The following is a 15,716-nucleotide window of genomic DNA, read 5'->3' as shown; positions in this document are numbered from 1 at the left end:
ACTGAATCTGTGTTTAACATAATGCGTTTGCATTTCCAAAAACAAAACATTCCATTTAAAGGAATTAATCTGAATTGGTGGACTAAGTTCCACTATATCTACTGAAACCATTTCCACTTACCTTCCACTACAATTCCCAACTAGTTACACTGATATTCTGATGTGCACTATGATTCCAATCTAACACTGAACAGTTTTTTTTATTATTATCATCATTAAATAAAGAATGGTCTAAAGTTACAAAATATTAAGGAATAACCTTTTCAGTCATAGGTTACATTATTAACACACACAATATTTTCCACATACACATTTCATATCAGTCTTTGAAAATGTCCAACAAGCAGCTTCCTTCAGACAAACGTTGCTTTGTATTGCACTGTGTCACTCTCGTTGACTTCCAGCACCCCACTGAGGGGACGGGATGCTTCTGTGGAGGGGTAAATGCCATTTCTCATTTTGTTCTGGCACTGGCGAAGCTCTGCTGCGTAACCCTCAAAGCTGTCCTCCAGAATGACCCCCTTGTCCAGCACTTGGGCTGTTGAAGAGGAATGGTTGTTGACAGCTGAAATGCATGAGTTTCCTTCTTCTGTACCTGGAGAAAAGTTTGCAAACAAGTCAGTACAGCACATATAAAGGAATATAAAGTGAATGTAGGAATTGGGAACCGGAATCAGATTTGGTTGATTGGTAAATGAAAGTCAGGTTCAAGTCAGGCTGCATTTTGTTTTAGGCGATTGACACTGATAATGAAGTTCAGATTATTTATATGTGACAGCATGTTCTAGGACATTATTATGAATAATATAATATTAATGAATAGTGAAAATGTTCAATCGTTCACCATTTATTGTTACTCTGGACAAAAACTTGACTGTGAGCAATGTTACTTTGACAATGACCATCCAACCACAAGGTGGCAGTATGTCCTCATTAGCAAATAAATCAATAATAAATAAATAAATAAATCAGCAAATGGATGGTGTCTTTACTTTATAGACTGTTGGTATATTTGCAAATTAAAAAGTTAAAAGTATTGTTATTGTTATTATAAATCTAATCCCTATATTGTAGCCCAGTGGTTCCCAACCCTGGTCCTTGAGGCACCCCAACACTGCACGTTTTGCATGTCTCCTTAATCAAACACACCTGATTCAGACCATCAGCTCATTAGTAGAGACTTCAAGACCTGAAATTGGTGTGTCAGAGAAAGGAGACATGCAAAATGTGCAGTGTTGGGGTGCCTCCAGGACCAGGGTTGGGAACCACTGTTGTAGCCAGCCGGTTTTGTGAGTACAACAAATTTAAAAATGAGTCCGATTTTGGTGCGAGTAGAAGGTTTCTAGTCCATGATCATTGTAAACAGACAAACAGTGGAGATGGAAGAGCTTTCTTCATGTTCATGCTCTCGTAGGTTACTGGTGCTTTTCATGCAGTCATCTTATTTTAGCAGTTTCAGTAGGTTGGAAAGAATTTCTGTGCAAACACATGCTGTACACAATATCAGAAATGATTGATTATTATAGGATAAACGTGATCAATAATGCTTTGAGGTTTCTGAGTGGTTTCAGGTCTGCAGACCTCTGAATCAACAAGGTTCCAGTATATTTGTCAAATGCAATCAAGGAAAGTATGAATGGAAAATTAAGATGCAGAAAAGAAAGGAGCATAAAGAAACATGATAACATAGGTATAGGAATGATACACAAGATCACAGGCAAGTCTAGTCTGATTTTGCTAGCATTTATTAGATCTAATCAGATTGGCACAGAATCAACATGATCACTACAAAGGAAACAGGATGGCAAGCAAATCAACAATGCGACTGTTTGAGAGCATTGAATACAGCTCGAATCTTAAAAGTGTATTGTGAAATACTGTTAGAGTATTCCTGCCAGAACAGCTCTGATTAAAGTCTCACATTCAGCATTGTTGAATCGTGATTAGATGGGTAGAGACACATTTTAACATTTTAACACAGTTTTTTAAATGATTATTTACAATCCTCAGAAACACTGTAAACAGCACAGTCTTTATACACCCATGTGAACAATTAAATTACAACATGATCTACAGGGTGTCTTATTTTCATAAAGACGTGTCAAAACAAGACAAATGAATGCCTCGTTAATTTAAAGCTTTCAACACATACACATTACATAGTCCACAGTTACAGAGAAACTGGCTATGATCCGAATTGCATACTAGTATACTGCTCATACTATTTCTGTAGTATTCTGTGTATAGTTTGCACATTTTCTACAAACAGAGAATCTCCAGATGCTACTATTTGACCATTTGTGTAGGACAGAATACAATGTGCAGAATACTGTATCCCACAATGCAATGCAATGCACTTGACCGGACCCTCTCTTTACTGTTTGATGAACGAACTGGAAGTAAATCTGTGATTTTAAACATCTCTTTCTTGACTCATTATTTCGTAACACTACCAAAAGTTGATACATTTCAAAGAAACCATATTTTTTGTGTTTACAACTCACTGAATTAGTCATTTTATTTAAGTCATGTGACTATGTTTATAAGTGCATAATCCATATTGTTTCACATAAAATTCTTAAAGAAACATCAGGCAGTTTATACTGTAAATACTGGGCAGTATGCAGTACACTAGTATTCCATTTCAAGCACAGCTACACTATTGTTCAAAAGTTTGGCGTCAGTATGAGTTCTTAAATATTAAATTCATTCAGGAAGGAAGTTTTAAACTGATCAAAATAGGCAATAAAGATATCTATAATGTTACTAAACATTTCTATTGCAAATAAATGCTGTTCTTTTGAACTCTCTATTCAACAAAGTATCCCGAAAAACTGTATCATGGTTTCCACAAAAATATTAAGCAGCAAAACTGTTTTCAACATTATAATAATAAGAAATGTTTCTGGAGTAGACTGGAGTAATGATGCTAAAAATTCAGCTTTGTCATTACAGGAATAAGTTACCTTTTAAAATATATTTAAATAGAAAACAGTTATTTTAAAGTCTAATAATATTTCACAATATTACTGTTTTCACTAAACAAATAAATGCAGCCTTGTAAGCATAAGAAAGTTCTTTTAAAAACAAAAATCTTACCGACCCCAAACTTTTGAACAGTAGTCTATGTAAATATAAATGTGACCCTGGAGCACAAAACCAGTCTTAAGTCGCTGGGGTATATTTGTAGCAATAGCCAAAAATACATTGTATGGGTCAAAATTATCGATATTTCTTTTATGCCAAAAATCATTAGGATATTAAGTAAAGATCATTTTCCATGAAGATATTTAGTAAATTTCCTACCATAAATATATTAAAACTTAATTTTTGATTAGTAATATGCATTGCTAAGAACTTCACTTGGATAACTTTAAAGGCGATTTTCTCAATATTTTGATTTTTTTGCATCCTCAGATTCCAGATTTTCAAATAGTTGTATCTCGGCCAAGTATGGTCCTATCCTAACAAACCATACATCAGTGGAAAGCTTATTTATTCAGTACAAATCTCAAAAACACTTATGACTGGTTTTGTGGTCCAGGGTCATATATATGCAATTATGAATTTGACACTAGTGAGATCAACACTATCAAGTGTATAAGGTGTCAGGTGAATTCGGGGTGTGTGTTTTAATATTAAACTAATCCATTCAAACATGCCACCCACCACACGCACACACACACAGCCACACTCACAGCTAGTCAGGCGGGAGAAATACCTGGGCTGGGATGCCTGTGTATGCATGGCGGAGGAGTGAAGTTGGCCTCAGGTAGGCTGCCCTCATAAGGGGGCGGAGAGCTTGGCGGAGGCGGAAGCAGAGTGGAGTTAGGGCTGCTGATGTCACCCTCCCCCACAAGAGTCAGGTCACCCAGCCCTTCCTCTTCCTGACTCTGCGGACCAGAGGTGTGTAGGATGGGGGAGAGTGGGGCAGTGAAAGGGGGCGTGTCAGGGCTTGGTGCACGGGGGTGTCCGTTCGAGGAGCTGGGTTTAGGAGGTCGGGGGGTTGTGGTGGTGGTGTGGCCGGGTTTATGGGTGGTAGGGGTTGAGCAGGCAGGAGGTTGGGATTCGGGATCTGGGTCCACACGGAGAAAGTCAGGAAGCACTAGGTCTTCTTTTCTCAGCAAGCCTCTCTGGTCATCAACACGACTGCTCTGAGCACGACTCAACAACTCGAAAAATTCTACAAAAGAAGAGTGATTTAAACTATAAGTAAACAGTATGTAAAATGTAAACACTTATTGTTTACTAAACCTAAACCTCTTTTCATTAAAAAATGTTTTATTAAAACAACATAAAAAATAAAATAATATAAAATAAAACATACATTTTATATGAAAATTAAATATATGAAAGTCAAAAGGTTGCCTTGACAACTAACTAAAGTTTAGGTACTAAAATTTCAAATTAAATGTGGAAAAAAATAAATTAAAGCTTAATAGAAATATTTTTTAAATGAAAAACAACAAACAACATGTATTAACTTAAACTTTAAACAAGAGAATGAAAATACTATCTAATTCAAAATATTAATAAATAGTATAATACTTTATAAATAATACTAAAATAACACTGGAAAATATCAAACCATTTCAAAGATTTAAAAAAAAAAAACTCTTAAGCTAAAAATTGAGGCAAATCTTCATCTACTAGCTTTTAACACAAGTGTGGCTTAACGGGGTCATATGATGCTTTGGAGTGTTACAAGCTGATTGTGCATAGATAAGATCCCTGAAGTTGCAAAGACTAAAGTCTCAAAACCAAAGAGATATTCTTTATCAAAGTTAAGTCTCTGCCACGCCCCCCTAAAACGGCTCGTTCTAACACGCCCCCACATATCTACCTCACTATGTGGAAATATTTGCATAATGCCGCCCAAATGTTCACGCAAAGAAAGAAGGCGGGGTTTCAGTAACCGCAGTTAGTGTTGAAGCAGCCATGTCAGGGAGACGCTGTGTGTTTCTAGGCGAAAGCAAAAGCACTTTATTTGGCCTTCCGAAAGTAGATGCATTTAGGAATCTTTAAGATTACTTACAACAGAACAGCAATGCATTTTATGGACAATCATTTCGTGAACCTAGGAGAGGAGGTAATTCTTACTTTGCTATGACAATCTGGCACTTATTAATCAGCTACTGTTTTGTTATTAGTTTAAGTATTTGCTATTGACTGTTCAAATGCGGAGTTTTGCGCATCGTGTGTGTGTGTGCGCGAGCGAGAGAGAGAGAGAGAGAGAGAGAGTGCGAGAGAGAGTGCGAGCGAGCGAGAGAGAGGGAGGGGGGGTCACATCACAGTGGAGTCAGCTGTCTTAACCGTGGCTTGTGTACTGCAAACACATACCAGCTTCATCACTGTCTGTTACGCGACTCTGTTCCCCTTTCAGGCTCTGTCTTTACATTAATTTGAAAGATGAAGCTCGCGATTATGGTAAGGGGCATTACATTTCCGACGAGTGCTTGCGGTGTTCGGCCAATCACAATGCACTGGGTCAGCTGGCCAATCAGAGCAGACTGTGCTTGTCGGAAGGAGGGACTTTGTAGAAAACGAAGCGTTTGAGAGGGGCGGGGCATAGAGGACCTACAATAATGTACAGTATATGAAAAATAATGTGTTTTTTGAACATTAAAGCATGTCAACATATTCTGTTACACCAAATACACAAAATAATTATCTTTAAAAAAGCATCATATGACCCCTTTAAGTCCCCAAATACTTTGACAAAAACTATGGACATGAAAGCACTGTCAGAGAAAAGTGGAAAATATGTACCCTCTGCTTCATCTATATGATTCTTTTTCCCTTTCTTCCTTTCTGACGCAGCTGTCCGGGGATGCTTGTCTTCACCATCTCCTTTCCACGGTTTTCCTGCCGAACTTTCATCTCTCTAGCAATGCAGTAAAGACATATGTAGGATGAATGAATATTGTACCAAATGTCTTATAGATTGACATCTTCATGAAGGTTTTATTCCCTTTATAAAATATAGGAATTATGTCTGAACAGTGGACAAAGCCATTTCTAATGCATACTGATATTTCAAAACGTAACACAACGATAAGTCATGCATGTACCCACAAGTTCAAGCTCACCGCATTCATGCATGTTTAGAGTTTGTAACATACAGAGAATGTTATTTAGCTCAAGATGCATTTAGTTTCTGATTGATGAATGCAGTTAGAGTATATTGGATATTTAAAGTATTGAAGCAGGCATGACATCTCACACACTACTGTGTTTACTGAAGTCACTCTCACCTCTCTTGGCAGACTATTCTTGGCAGCTGGTGTTTTGGAGTTGAGTGTTTTAGACTTGTCTGGTAAAGGAGTACAACAAAGCAATTACCCAAAGGAATGTTGAAATGACCTTGAACATAATTACTTGATATTATCAGAGAGAAGTGGAGAACCTGATAGTGCACAAGGCTGTGTGTGCATGAATGTGTGTGTTTTAAGAAAACATTTCTAAAAAAGCGTAGCGTGTTTTCTGTTAGGGTTAGGTTATAGTATAACTAGCTGTATTAGTTTTATCTCAAAATGTAAAAATGCAAACGTTTTCTGTGAGGGATAGGTTTAGGGTTAGGGGATAGAATATAGAGTTTGTACAGTATAAAAATCATTATGTCTATGAAAAGTTTCCATAAAACATCAAAACCCAGCATGTGTGTGTGTGTGTGTACCTTTGGCTGGATCAGCCCTCTCCAGTACAACTCGTAGGCCATCGAGGTTTGATATGGGCACTCCAAGATCGAGAACTTCTGTCTCTCCACTCTAAAAAGTTCAAACATTTAGCATTAGCCTCTTTTCTCAAGAAATGTGACTTTACAAACTAATTTTAAATATTCTTTCTTTGGCACGCACATACAGCTTACTGTTTCAGTTTCAATACAATTTAAGGTTTAAAGACAGGCATGCTGTTGATTACCACAGAAAATCATTTCTATGCATCTCTCAGTTTGCCTAAACATACATGACAGTTTATGGGACCAGGCACTGCATCGAACATTAAAATACATACTGTTTTGAAACAGTACCCATAATCAGGGTTTAGACCCTACCTAGACCCTTTTTACTATGGCAAAAGCCCCAGAAATACAGGTGTGCCCCAGTATAAATTTACTGATAAATCCTTCTCTGACAGAGGAGATGACTGTATATCGACCTGAGAGAATCATACCCGTTAATAGTTCAACAAACACATCATTAGTGTTTTCTATAAGAAAAATGTCAAAGCCATAAATTAATCTCTCTTTTTTATCTAATCGGTCAAACGGGTTTGCAATAAGGTCTGAAATTAAAAATGAATCAAACTGAATCGTGAATAGTTCACTCACGCGCTGAATCATTTGCATCGGTTTCTCACACCATAATGGGAAGCTTTATACTCCTGTTCATAATATTTGAACATTATACATGTTAACATGACTACTTATCAAATTGCTTAACCTTGTCTGTGTACAATTACGATCTGATATTTTTCAAATCCTGACGTGACTATATGATGTTACTATCCACAAAGTATTATTTAAATATGTAAACTTAATTTACAAGAATTACGGTAACACAAGACTAGAGGTTTATGCACCCTGAACAGTATTAAAGGATATTTTATTAAAGGATTATTTCTGCTTTTCAATCATCTGGAATATCTTGCGCCACCAAACACAGCTTTTGCTTGTTTTTAACAACTCATTTTGAACCCAGAACATTAATCTAGGTACCAAACACTGATATGTGACTGAAATGTTAGCACCTGCTTTTAGCCTAGCTTTATATCTGTAGTTTTAGCTATGCCCCACATGTTAGCATCACATAGATCTTCTTCAGTGCTTTCGAAGGTTAATGCTGAACGTCTGTGCTCTGTGATATAGTAAAAGCTTCACAGACTGGCTAAAAATAATCAAGCGTTCATGCTTTGTGGAGCTGGGAGGTGGCTTTGTTTCAAGCCATTACAGTCATTTCTCTCTGCTTAGTGCTGTCTTCCATTAACTTCTAAAAGCTGGCTCAGATGACCACTGTTTGACGTTTAAGAGGGGAAAAACTGCAGTGTTCCTGCTATACCACATAACTCCACACCCAATGAGACTGAACCAGCTGCATGTACATTTCACATCAGAAAATCCTATTGTTTTAAAATCACAGATCACAGATTATTTGATAGATTTAAATCACAGATTATATGAGGCATTGCTATTTTTTGAATAAATTCTGAATTCAGGGTCTGTATTCACTAAACATTCTTAAGAAGAAATTGCTTCTTAACTGCCATTTTCTTCTTATTTTCTAACTTAACTAAATATTTTGTATTCCCAAAAATTCTTCTTAAGAATATCTTATCTTTTTTCTTAAGATTGTTCTAAAGACAAAACTTAAAAAGAATTTAAATTCTTGAAAATAATCTTCTTAAAAATCATCATAAATAACTTCCTAAAGTTAGGATAACCTCAGACTTAAATACCAAATGGTGAGAATGATTTAATGAATTTATAGGGTTATTTCAAAGTAATCGTTATATCTAAGCATTACAACAACACTAGTTACATACACTAAAATACATAGTGGGACTATTAATATCGATGTGCACAAGTTTTTTGAAGTGACACACCAATGATGGATAATGTAAACGATGGGTCATGAATCATTATTATGCATGACAACTTTTTTCTGAATTTGATATTCATTAACAACTCTACAAAAACGAGTCAGACAGGGCTTGTTTTAATTTTTTGCCTGTAAATACAACAATCTTAATCAGTGCATATGAACGTGGCCATACACAAGACGCGTATACTGTATCAGTTTACTGTAACACACACACAGTACTCGTTCACTCTATGAAGAGCGCAAAAAGACGGCGCACAAATGAATCAAACAGATCGCTTCATCTTGAAACAGGCTCTTTGAAAGTAACTGTTCAAAAACACGGTGCATTAAAAACACCAAACTAAGCTCCCGTCAAGCACACTATGAAAATAGTGTGCGTGCTTATCATTATTACAGTAATCTGCAGGCAGTGCAAAAAGACAATCCTTAAATTGTTTTTCATTTAGTTTATCAGTGATTCTTCAGCAAGAAACGCCATTTATTCAATCAGATAATGCCTTCTATTTTCTTCTTAAGAAAAAAAAACAAGATGTTCTTAAGAATATATTTGAGAACTTCTTAAGAATTTTTCAAGAATTGCCCTTAGGAACATTCTTACAGACTTCTTGGAATTTATCTTATTTCTTAAAAAGATTTTCGTGAATGCAGCCCCAGATCTGTACTGAGAGTGTGCACAGCAAACAATGCAAAAATATACAGCGTATGCCAGCCATATGTGTAACTGCTCACAGTCAATCACTTACTATTCTGGCAACCAAGTCACCAAGGTGAAGTCCATACTTGGCAACCACAGGACGCAGAACCTCAGTCACAGGTTTTGTGGGCTTTGCTTTCAACCCAACCGATCTGTTAATAGGTACCAGGTCCAGTCTGAAAATAGCAGACAGGGTGGATTTATTTATAGTCTAGCACCAACCACAGCACACATTTGTTTGATGGTCTTTCTACATTTATGAGATATGGTACTCTTGGCGAGAACCGATCGTGCTGGTATTGAAGAGAATTTCCTATTGAATATAAAAGTCAAAATAATAACTCCATTTGGGTGCAAATATTTGGTCATTAAATACTAAGGGATTATCGTGAACTTTCAACCGAGCACCAGTGAAAGAGAGATAATAATAACAATATGTACCTGAACAAAGTGCGTTTTTCAAGACGAAGTTCTCGGGAGCTGAGAGTAATACTATCTTGGTCCAACACCAAAGGCTAGGCAGGGATCAATGAGAAAAAGATAAATTGGTGACAAAGCTCAAGCTTAGCATTCACAGAAGAACTAAAGGAGACATTATAAAAGCTGTGAAGGGTCTCTCTCTCTCTACCTTCTCTCCTCCAGTGAGGAAGAGGTCGACAGAAGCCAGGTTGATGTGCTGTTTTTGACAGAGCTCCAGCAGCACCTGTCTGATGGAGGCACCCTGTCGTAGAGGAATGGAGCAGCCAGAGCCGTCAGGTAGCATTACTGTACACGTCCTGCTACATCGCTCTTTGTCCTTTTCCCAAACAGAACCAGAACTTCTCAGCTCACACTGCTTTACACATACAAAACATTATAAAACAACCAACGAAAATATGAAATTTATTATGTCAAATTGGAAAAAGTTAAACAACCCCTAAACCTGTGGTAAAATCACTGCAGTGTAGGGCTGTCAAAAAATTTTTTGAATTTCGAATATTCGTCGAATTTAAAATAAAAATCCACATTCAAATGCAAAAACGTTGCATTCGAATTTGAGGTGTGCGTCAGACAGACTTATCAGCGGCACACGAGTTGTGATTACGATGTAGCCTAGGTGTCACTGCATTATAATATTTATGTCAGCCTATCCAGTTGAAACCACTAGATGCGGTGCTGCTGCGTTGTTCATTAAAAATATTGCAGAAAAAGAGAACAATGATGAGAACATTATTTTAAACATTATGCACTTTGAATAAACGTGCATTAGTAAACATTTTGCTGGACGCACCCTCTTGTGGGCTCAGGAGAGAAGCCAAAAGCTTTTCTTCAACCTAACTGAAATTATGCATTTTTCCTTTGCATATCTAATGGATACGTATTAACTCTTTAGTGTTCTAAATGGTGCACTCCTAAACTCCCTAATGTAACTCCCAATCTTCTTACCTCATTCTTTCCTCCGGAAGACGAAGTGTTGAGCTCTTGACTTGCACCAGAAGACAGTGAACCCTGAGACTCTCTCCGCCCATTACAGTCTGTCCACGCATATAGATAACCAATCACAACATGGCAGATGTCACATATTAGAATTTACATTAAATTGGTTTTATATCAGAACATTTTTACAATGTGCAAAAAAAATAACTACCAAAATACACTAATTGTAAGAAAGTTAACTTTTAATAAATTACATTAAATTCAGTTAGGGAAGCTTTTCTCTGCTCTTGATGGCAAACAAAAGGGTGTTTCTTCAACAATGGACACTTCAACTACTTTTGGAACTGTGGCCTCCTTGATAACCAAATAAAGTAACTTTTGGGGGAAAAAATGTTGGTTGCCATGAAAATGACACCACAGCTCATTTACACAATAAATATAGAAACGAATATTGAAATAAAATTTCACTCAGCTTAAAAAAAACATATTTTTGATGGATTTTCATTTTAAAGTTGGAAAGTCTGGGTCTGGGACTAAGATAAAACAACACAATTTAGAACACTCTTTAAAGTGCTTACATGCCTTAAAATCCCATCAGCCTATTAAGCATAATCAGTACTCATTCATCAACAGCATACAGGGTCAGATCTACAGTAGTATAAGGGTGCTTTCACACTTGGTTCGATTGCTTGGTCCGAACCATAGTTCTATTGCTCCCCCCTTCCCCTTCCCCCTGCTGGACTGTGTTCACATTATATTATTTGGGTCCGAACCGCGGTTCATTTGCGTCATCAAGCCAGCAGCTGTTTACCCCGTTGCTTAGTCACAATGGCGTAGGAGAAGACGGCTAAATGCATAGCAAGGCTCTCTTCAGTTTTATATTTATGTTTTTGAACCATTGGTTTTGTTTCCAAAGCTTCAGTTTTTAAATTTTACGAATGTACTGCAAATGCTCTAAAGAACTCTGAAGGCGAACAGAAATTAGATATACAGCTCTCTGCTTGCAGCGTGTCAGTCATGCTCGTCAGGAAAGTGAGTGAAACACACGTTTTTATAAAATAATATGGCATTAATAGCGTTCACTTCCGTGATTTGGTACGATTGCATTCACATCAGCAGCGAACCGTACCAGGTCACAATGGCGTAGGAGAAGACGGCTAAATGCATAGCAAGGCTCTCTTCAGTTTTATATTTATGTTTTTGAACCATTGGTTTTGTTTCCAAAGCTTCAGTTTTTAAATTTTACGAATGTACTGCAAATGCTCTAAAGAACTCTGAAGGCGAACAGAAATTAGATATACAGCTCTCTGCTTGCAGCGTGTCAGTCATGCTCGTCAGGAAAGTGAGTGAAACACACATTTTTATAAAATAATATGGCATTAATAGCGTTCACTTCCGTGATTTGGTACGATTGCGTTCACATCAGCAGCGAACCGTACCAGAGTTCACTTGAACCGTACCCCAGACCACCCTTTTTAAGCAGACTCTGGTACGGTTCGCGGGTGCGCAGCCGAGTTCGGAAGACAGCGTTCACATCATCCAAACGTACCGAACTCTGACATCTATCGAACCCGGGTGGGCACCAAAAGTGCTAATATGAAAGCACCCTAAGATGCTATAAATACAAGAAATTAAATAATTACTGATGTGATACTGTTTTGAGACTCACTGTAAGGTAAATCTGGGGCGTCTCTTTTCTTTTGTCCTTTCCCAATACTTGGATATCTGTACCAGGAAAAGAAGCCATTTTTCTTATCTGAGAGTTTCTCTCTGAGGTCATCACTTGACCTGCCTGTTTTGGGCCTCCTGTTTTCCTGTAACACAACATGACACAATCAGAATATCATAGCAGTGAATCAGGCTAAAGCTATAGGAAATGTCAGTATACATTAAGTCCATTAAATGTATTCTGTACAGATAGCATGGAAGTAAGCAGTTGGTAGCATGGCCAAAATGTTATACCATGGAATATTTTATATTATTTATATTGCATTATTTTATATTATGTATATAGTAATTGTATATACCAAAATGTATTTATGTTTGCTGTCAATTCAATAAAATGGATTTAATATTTAATTATATTTTTATATTAATAATAAATATTTTAATTGTTTGATTATTTAATATTATTTTAATATATTTTTCAAGTGATGTAGCAATGCCTATTTTTCATATTAAAGTATAAATACATTAAAATGGAAGGTAGTTGATGCCATTTGAAACAGATGAGATCTATATTAACACAGGAAACCATAGACAACTACTAAAAAAAATCTGGTGTAAATGTAAACAAAAAACATTTCCCCATTACTCATAATTTAACTACCACAAAGCTTTCTTGAGAGATATTGCTGCTGTAGTGAGATTAGTACCTTTTTAGGTGTGGAGAATGTGGAACGGTCAGAGGTGAAGCTGTGCTTGGACGGGGCGGGGCTACATGGAATCGGGCAGAGGTCAGGGAGAGGTCGGCCCTCTACCTCAGCCAGCATACACTCCTGATAGAGAGTGGACTTCAGGAAACGAGCGTAACAGTCCATCTTCATCAGGTTAAAGATCTGCAGGGATGGGTCAAGGTTTAATGAAGGTTAGGTTTGCTCAGTCAAACAATGACAACGGCAATGTGAATGTGGGAGTTTAATCATGTGTGTACATCGACCTGCAGCTGTGGCTGTTTGAACATGTTAGGCTGTGGAGCTGTCAGGACATCATCAGCAAGTTGAGCCTGACTATCGATGTTCACCGGCATGGTAGCTTTACTTGAGAGGAAACGATTGTAGATCTCTTTGGCCTTCTGGGACAGCTGAAAAAGGATTCAAGATCAAAAATCTATTGACCTGTATGCTCCTGACTCTTAATTATTTAACCACCCTAATATCAATTGAAACACATACATACACTAATGTTATTGTTATCTAAATCTATTAAAAATAATTTCCATTAACTAAAGCTGAAAAAAAATATATATAAATATTAGTTACATACATACATAAACTTTTTAAAAATATATAAATGTCTTGGAACTGAAAAAAAAAAGTTCTTTCAAATATAAAAATATATAAAATATTAAAATTAAAATGACTACTTAAAGTATAAAAGCAGCTAATTCAAAATATGAATAATTTCTATAACAGTATAAAAAGGATGAGTCAAGGCTTAATGAAGGTTAGGTTTGCTCAGTCAAACAATGACAACGGCAATGTGAATGTGGGAGTTTAATCATGTGTGTACATCGACCTGCAGCTGTGGCTGTTTGAACATGTTAGGCTGTGGAGCTGTCAGGACATCATCAGCAAGTTGAGCCTGACTATCGATGTTCACCGGCATGGTAGCTTTACTTGAGAGGAAACAATTGTAGATCTCTTTGGCCTTCTGGGACAGCTGAAAAAGGATTCAAATAAGATCAAAAATCTATTGACCTGTATGCTCCTGACTCTTAATTATTTAACCACCCTAATATCAATTGAAACACATACATACACTAATGTTATTGTTATCTAAATCTATTAAAAATAATTTCCATTAACTAAAGCTGAAAAAATATATATATAAATATTAGTTACATACATACATAAACTTTTTAAAAATATATAAATGTCCTGGAACAAAGTTTGAAAAAAGTTCTTTCAAATATAAAAATATATAAAATATTAAAATTAAAATGACTACTTAAAGTATAAAAGCAGCTAATTCAAAATATGAATAATTTCTATAACAGTATAAAAATAATACTAAAATAAACTGACGCGCTTCATCTTTAAATGTTGGTTTGTTCCTCACACAAGGCTAATAAATGGTTTCAAAACAATTGGAATATAGTGCACAATCACTGTCATAACCTGCAAATTAAAGGAAACTTTCTCATTGGCCTGCTGACAGTTTTACTGACACTTTTTGCTTCTGACATGCCCAAAAACGTTCTCTCTGCACTTTGACCTAAACCAAAATCTTTAAGTGTAACTTTCTGTGCGAGATTTGTTGTAAGGTCTCTAAAGACAAAATAAAGTACAGTAAAACAGTACTATTGTGAGTTATCAAGTTATTTCAAATAATATTTTTAATATATTTTAAATGGTATTTTTTCCTGTGATGACAAAGTTGAACTTTTTCAGCAGCCATTACCTTAGTCTTCAGTGTCACATGACACTTCAGAAATCATTCTAATATGTTAATTTGGTACTCAACAAACATTTATTTTTATTACCATTGTTGAAAACAGTTGCTCTGCTTAGTATTTTTGTGGAAACTGTTATTTTTATTTTTTGTAGTTCAAAAGAACAGCATTTATTTGAACTAAAAACCTTTCTTTTTTTTTTAAAACTGACCCTAAACTTTTGAACAATAGTATATGTCATCAACTGCTACCGATTACTTCAATTACACATTCCAATCTGTAACTCGTCAATATATATTCAATTGGAGAAAGTGAGTTTTGCTTTATTCTCAGTGCTCAAATGAAGTGCACTGCTTAAATTATGATCTTCTACTTCTCTTGTACCATTTTTCTTGCATCTATTCATAGACAAATGTAACACTTTAAGACTAGACTACACAAATAAAATTCAATGGCTTACAACAATAGTCTAAAATAATTTTATAATAGCAATCTCTACTTAAAGCTAACTGTCAGCAGAACTCTTTAAACTACTTTCTGAATAAATAGATTTTGCTTGTTAGAAAGGGTTTAAACGGAGTACTCACCACCATCTGATGCGGCCGACTGAAAGAGAAGAAAAAAAGACATGAATGAGCAATTGTCATCCTGACTTCGGTGGGGTAGAGGAGGAGAAAAAGAGGAGAGAGGTAAAGTTACTGAGCTGGAGAAAATGCCTGCAGACATCTCAGCAGCCTCTCTCATCTTAACTGAACGTGTGTGATATGTGTTTGTTGAGAGGGGAGGGTTTTTACATATGGTCGTTGATGTAGCTGCGTGTAGTAACACACAGCTGTTCACACCTCTGCTCCGGTTACCGCCCCCAGAAACACACACACATCAAATGACCTGA

General features: G+C 36.3%; 1 protein-coding gene across 1 annotated transcript in view; it reads right to left on the bottom strand.

Moving 5' to 3' along the window:
• Positions 1-319: 319 nt before the first annotated feature.
• Positions 320-15,716, bottom strand: part of LOC107558402 (regulator of G-protein signaling 12-like) — a 43,147-nt gene continuing 27,750 nt past the window's right edge. Inside the window, exons 7-18 of the mRNA XM_016242067.1 lie at positions 13,370-13,513; positions 13,086-13,268; positions 12,380-12,524; positions 10,720-10,808; positions 9,923-10,129; positions 9,736-9,809; positions 9,344-9,470; positions 6,677-6,767; positions 6,255-6,313; positions 5,770-5,884; positions 3,722-4,183; positions 320-595 (exon numbers count right to left, since the gene is read on the bottom strand). Of these exons, the coding sequence (XP_016097553.1) occupies positions 354-595; positions 3,722-4,183; positions 5,770-5,884; positions 6,255-6,313; positions 6,677-6,767; positions 9,344-9,470; positions 9,736-9,809; positions 9,923-10,129; positions 10,720-10,808; positions 12,380-12,524; positions 13,086-13,268; positions 13,370-13,513 (1,938 nt within the window). The 3' untranslated portion in view covers positions 320-353. The remainder of the gene's footprint in view (positions 596-3,721; positions 4,184-5,769; positions 5,885-6,254; positions 6,314-6,676; positions 6,768-9,343; positions 9,471-9,735; positions 9,810-9,922; positions 10,130-10,719; positions 10,809-12,379; positions 12,525-13,085; positions 13,269-13,369; positions 13,514-15,716) is intronic.

This window comes from Sinocyclocheilus grahami, unplaced genomic scaffold, assembly GCF_001515645.1.
Source record: "Sinocyclocheilus grahami isolate Dianchi unplaced genomic scaffold, SAMN03320097.WGS_v1.1 scaffold645.1, whole genome shotgun sequence".
In the NCBI taxonomy this organism is placed as follows: Eukaryota; Metazoa; Chordata; class Actinopteri; order Cypriniformes; family Cyprinidae; genus Sinocyclocheilus; species Sinocyclocheilus grahami.
Note: the sequence above shows the minus strand (reverse complement) of the source record. Positions and strands in the feature narration are given on the sequence as shown.